Raw genomic sequence first — 5,733 nt, 5'->3', positions numbered from 1 at the left:
TTGAAGCACTCCCGCTCGAGGGGTGCCTCAGGCACGATGAAATCCTCGTTGCCGAGGCTCTCCTCATCCTCGGAGAGTGGACGATAACTATCGTCATCCGGTTCTTTGGGCATGGCCTGTTTATCAGGGTTAACTTGCCCGTTGTCTTGTTCCTCCTGTTCGGATGTTGCTCCAATAGGGTCTTCATTGTTTTCGGCGTCGTCCAGAGTACTACTTTCTCCTGTGCCAGTGTTGCTATCTTTTGAGCGACGTGACTTAGAACGGCGTTTAGGGCGCTGGCGCTTGGAGTGTGTCTCAGGAGGTTTATTCGCAACTGGATCTTCTTTGTCATCGTTGCTAGCTTTTTTAGGTGTGTCAACCATGTACACATCGTACGAAGAGGTGGCCGTCCAACGTCCAGTGAATGGCGGGTCTTGGCCTTGCTCCTTCTCGGCATCGTCGTCCATACCGTTGATGTCTTCGGAGCCATAATCAAGCACGTCGGTTAAGTCCTCGACAATGACTATGAAGTGGGTGGCGGGTGGGAAGCGAAATTCTCCATCATCAGCCTCTAGTTCGAACTGGACATAGATCGGCTGTGAGTCCCCCACCAAGGACAGGTTTTTTAATGAATTTAGCACATCGCCCAAGGACGAGTGTTGGAAGACGTCTGTGGCGCTGAACTCGAAGTTCGATGACCGATCCAGCTCGGTGTCCGCAGGCATACACGGTTCGGAATTTACAGCCGGAAACGAGTCCGGAATTCCGTTGACGCAGATATTGCCAGGTGCTGAGTCTGTGTGCGGCTCCAACGCCGTGGATTCTGTGGCTTCGGATGGCGCGATCTGCTCCGGATCTAAGGCCGTAGCAGTTACAGGAACCATCTCCTGAATATGGTCCGATGATAGATTTAAGTCATGCTCATCGGAGCGAGGGGGAGCGATCGCTGCAGTCTCAAATTCATTGAAGATCAAGTCTCCACGGATTTCCGCGACGTAGTTAAAGCTTCCAAATCTGACCTGGTGGCCAGGGGCGTAGCTATCGATCTGCTCCAGATGGCCAAGCGAGTTAGCCCACAGTACGAAGCCGCCGAATACGAAAATCTATCCGGGGAGGAAGGTTTCTCCTTGGACAGCGTCACTATAGACGATATAAGGGGCCATCGAACCTTTCGTCGACGGCATAATGGAACACTCAATGAAAGCACCAATGTCGGTGTCAAAACCGGCGGATCTCGGGTAGGGGGTCCCGAATTGTGCGTCTAAGGTCGATGGTTACAGGAGACAGAGGACACGATGTTTACCTAGGTTCGGGCCCTCTCTATGGAGGTAATACCCTACTTCCTGCTTGATTGATCTTGATGAATATGAGTATTACGAGAGTTGATCTACCACGAGATCGTAATGGCTAAACCCTAGAAGCCTAGCCAGTATGACTATGGTAATGAGTATATCCTTTCCGGACTACACCCTCCGGTTTATATAGACACCGGGGGGATCTAGGGTTACATAGAGTCGGTTACATAGAAAGGAATCTTCATAGTTGATCGCCAAGCTTGCCTTCCACGCCAAGGAGAGTCCTATCCGGATACGGGTACAGTCTTCGGCCTTCATGTCTTCACAACCCATCAGTCCGGCCCATGGATAACAGGCCGGACGCCCGAGGACCCCTTAGTCCAGGACTCCCTCAGTAGCCACGTCTTCTCCCCCGGGTTCCATGCATATAGGGTCCCCCAGTGGGTTATCTCGACCCGAACCTGCATGCCGCCCGTTTCTGTTCTCGGCCCCAAAAGGATCAAAAATGGAATCTGCTTTGTCTTTACCTTTCTCGTCCCAACCTCTCTCCGTTGGCCTCACCCTCTAGTTGTTTTGGTTGTTTTCCATCAGCTTCGACCTGAGGTCTTGCTCTCGCCTAGCTTCTAGGTTATCTCTCAGATCCTTCCCATGAGCCCGGTCAGCCCTATACCTATCTCTGTTTGGGCTTGAAACCTCGCCTTGGAGCTGCCTAGATCGATCGCGAGTGCGACCTTCTCCAGTACATGAAAACCCAGCATTCAGATTCCTCTTTGTTGGCATATCCCTAACTCTTGGGTGATCATTGTATCTGTTGGGGGTCTCACCAGTGTGAGAACTCCCCCTACTGTTCAGACTACTAGCTGCTCCACTCCTTGATCCATCCTTGCCCGAATTATTCTGTCCTGGGAGGCTCTTAGCCAACCCCCCCACTACATAGAGGAGTCCACCGGAGGATCACACTCCCCTTCAACATGGACCAGCCTCCCACAATCAAAACAGAAGTGTGGAACCTTCTCATAGTGGAAATCAAACCATGTCTTCTCCTTATCTTCTCTCTTTGTCCTCAAATAAAATCCTCTAACCAAAGGCTCATAAACAGAGATTTTTGCTCTCACCCTCAAGTGCTGTTCTCTGGCTAATCGTTCTTTGTCAACATCAACCCAAACAATCTCACCTAGCCAATTTCCAAGAGCTCTACCAAATGCTTCAGTCCTTCTGTCAGGTGGCAGATCCGTAACCCTCACCCATACGTCAATCTTGTCAAAAATCATCTCTGAAGGCCTCTTGTCACCCTCATAATCCTTCATCACCAGAACACTGAAGTCAAATTGCCACGGTCCATTATGCAGCACATGTCTCCAGTCTCCCTCTGAGCCGAACTGGACTTCAAAAATATTTGGACCGATCTCTGCAAACTTAGCCTCCTTGTGTAAACCCCAAGCCCTAGGCATAGCTTTTTCCATAGCAGACATCTTCATCGGCCGGGGTGAGCACACCTTACCTATCGCGGACCAGCGATGAGATTTACGGACAGCAGGATTTGGATCATCGAAGATAAAGCCCTCCACTTCCTTGTCCATAAGCACCATGCCGCCCAACCTTGCCGAAAGGCTTGCCGCCGGATCTGGCGTCTTGCTCTCTGCCGGGGACTTGCCAGATCCCCCGCTAGCTGATCCCCCATCCTTCTTTGTCAGTGGTGTAGCCACCGGCGCCGAAGGGGTAGATGGTGTTTTCTTCGCCACGGCCGCACCCTTTCCTCCTGCCTCCCCCGCCATTAGCGCCGCTACAAAGCGGAGGTACGCAGTCTCGCCGGCCTAGGTCCAGGTGAGCGTCGTCGCCGCCCTAAACCTCGCCGGATTCCTACCACCCAGATGCAGAAAACCCTAACCCTAGCGCAGGAACACGTTCGCCTCGCGATCACCTCCTGCCGCCTTAGAGTTTCGTGACCCGGTGGACCCCTCGCGTCCATGTATTTCGCGAACTGTGGAGAGTGGGTGAAACATTACTATACAATATGAAATAAGTAGTAAACAGTTCCCCTAAAAAAAGAAAACCGATGGAACATTATGAAATACTTAAAAAAAGTAAGCACATGCAACAAGTTTAGGGCTACACTAGATGGACAACCAAGTTTATAGCATTGGGCATTGCAAAAACAAGTTTGCACCACATGCTATGTTGCAAACATACGAAGCCCCAACAAGTGGGAGCAACTAGTATAGAATCTGAGTCTATGGTGCAAAAATAGAAAAAATGGATCTGTACCATTGGATGGAAGATTGATGGCCCAGATTCGGGTGGGGCGTTGTGTGCGCAAAAGTTACAAAAAAGACCGTCCACAAAAGCGAATTTTGTCCCAAGGCCCCTTCTCGTTCGTACCCAAATCCCGTGGCCTGAGGCAGCGCATGAACAGATTTTTCCAGAGGGCGGCGACGGCGGCGGCGGCGGCGGCGGCCCAGATCCCCTTCTCGAAGCTAGTCGAATACTCCCTCCCCCGGATCTCTCAATGGTTCCTTGCCGTTGTGTGGCTGGCGACCCAGTTTGAGGCGGACCAGATCGGAGTTCGTCAGCCGCCAACCTCCGCCCCACATTGTTCTCGTCGCAGCCTCCCTTCTGAAGGTCTGATAGCTCTAGGTTCGTCGCCTCCTCTCCCTTTCCCTCTCTCTAGTTCAATTCTTTTGTTCATGTCGAATTTTCTCAGTGAATGATGTATTTTAATAACTTCAATTTGATGGTGTATTGGTACTGTTATAGGTGTTTGGTACTCTAGTTTGGAAGATTTGATGGTGTATTGCTACGGTTCTAGACTGTGGATCGCTCAAGAATATGCCTATAATATTTTTTAATTTTCCTATAATATGTTAGTTAATGGCTATGCCTAATTATTGTGAATCATCAATTAGCATTACAGTTCGCACAAACATGCCATTAGTGATGAATATACTCTATTGTCGTTCTCATTTATGCTTTTAGCTAATCCTTGAAATTGTAATATGTTGATTATAGGTCTATGCATGCTCGTGCAAGCTTTAACCTCGCGTGAAACTGGAGCCTATGTTCCTATTTTCTGAAGGTACCAAGATTTACTTTGTGCATGCCCAATATGTTTGTAACCATGTCCAAGTCCTTATGATATGGGTAAAGTCAAATTTATAATTGTAACACTCTCTAACCTTCACCACTATGAAACTTTTATGGGCTAGTTTTTATGCAAGCAGCTAAGGTCCATTCAGTGGTATAAACATGAGTGTTTGTTAGTTGTCAGAATTCTTTTTGAATTAGAACATATGCGTGTTATGCTGATCTCTCGCCAAAAATGAATTTCAATGTTGTTAATTTTGTAACATAATCTGTAATGGAATAATGAATATGCGGCAACAAATATTTGTACTGTCTCTGTTAGACATCTCCTACTATTTCGTAGCTGTTTCTAACTGAAACCTATTTATTTCGTGTTCTTAGCTAGGTAGATTGAACTGATAGACGTATAAGAGTCCATGGAGGTTGTCATCTCTGACAGCAGATGAAGCTCGATTACCAGGAAGCACTAAAACAGGAGGCAAACTGATAGATCTTTCTCTCATGTACTATCAAGATGCTTGTTGGGCAGTGATAATTTCAGTCCTTAACACTTGGTCCTGCCGGCCATGTACTAAAAATGATCTATGTATATGTCTCTTGTGTTACGTTCTCATGTACTCAAATACTATTTCGGTCCTTAAGTTGCTCATGCACTCGGATACTTCCATTTTGACATGTATATGTATCTGGGATGGCTTAGTTCTCCCTTGTGCTGAAATATTTGTGATACATATAGACGCTTTTTAGTAACCAAGCTATCCAATTCTCTTGAAAAATTAGTGATGTCTCAAAGGACAAAATAGACACTTAAATGTGTATGAATTTCATGAAGTAAATATTTATAAATATTTTATATCAAACTAAGAGGAGATGGGCATCAACGCCGTGTATAGCTGAAAATGCTCGTATTTCATGAAGTTTCGAGGTCTATACTGCAAATGTGTTGTTTCATATGTAACTATTGACAAGGGGTTTTCTGTGAAACGTACATGAAGTGGTTCAGATCCCTCCACCTAAATCTGTACCATTCATCTTCAATCCAGTGGTCCAGGATGGTTTTTCTATTTTTGCACTGGATGCTCAGATTCTATTGTAGTCCAGCCCCCAACAAGTAGCCAGCGTGTATATAACTTTGATCATATTTTTCATTGAAATTTTTTTGGCAACATCATCCTTGTTGCAAAAATCATTCCGCAACATCATGTATGTTGCAAAAAGGTGAAAGACGAAAAAAATAATTATGTAACACAACCCCTGTAGCAAAAAAAAATTCTACAACATGACTTTGCAAAAATAACACTTCACGCAAAAACGCTTTTGGATGGTTTTGCAATGAAGCCTTTGTTGCAGAGTGAATATCGTACCAACCAGCCTGTTG

At 46.7% G+C, this 5,733-nt stretch overlaps 1 protein-coding gene and 1 long non-coding RNA gene across 2 annotated transcripts; one reads left to right on the top strand and one right to left on the bottom strand.

The window, feature by feature from the left end:
* Positions 1–2,203: 2,203 nt before the first annotated feature.
* On the bottom strand, positions 2,204–3,049 carry LOC109786003 (uncharacterized). Its single transcript, XM_020344589.1, has one exon. It carries the CDS (start codon positions 3,047–3,049, stop codon positions 2,204–2,206), a length of 846 nt encoding a protein of 281 aa, XP_020200178.1.
* A 574-nt stretch (positions 3,050–3,623) lies between these two features.
* Positions 3,624–5,105, top strand: LOC109786001 (uncharacterized). The gene is made up of 3 exons (XR_002238228.3): positions 3,624–3,908; positions 4,281–4,347; positions 4,737–5,105. It is a non-coding gene; the product is annotated as an uncharacterized lncRNA (long non-coding RNA).
* Positions 5,106–5,733: the final 628 nt, after the last annotated feature.

The sequence above is a fragment of the Aegilops tauschii genome, chromosome 3, assembly GCF_002575655.3.
Source record: "Aegilops tauschii subsp. strangulata cultivar AL8/78 chromosome 3, Aet v6.0, whole genome shotgun sequence".
Taxonomy (NCBI): Eukaryota; Viridiplantae; Streptophyta; class Magnoliopsida; order Poales; family Poaceae; genus Aegilops; species Aegilops tauschii.
This window is presented reverse-complemented; position numbering and strand designations above follow the sequence as displayed.

Excerpts from the sequence above, each read along its gene's own strand:
- LOC109786003 (XM_020344589.1), bottom strand. The coding sequence starts at position 3,049 with ATGGCGGGGGAGGCAGGAGGAAAGGGTGCGGCCGTGGCGAAGAAAACA.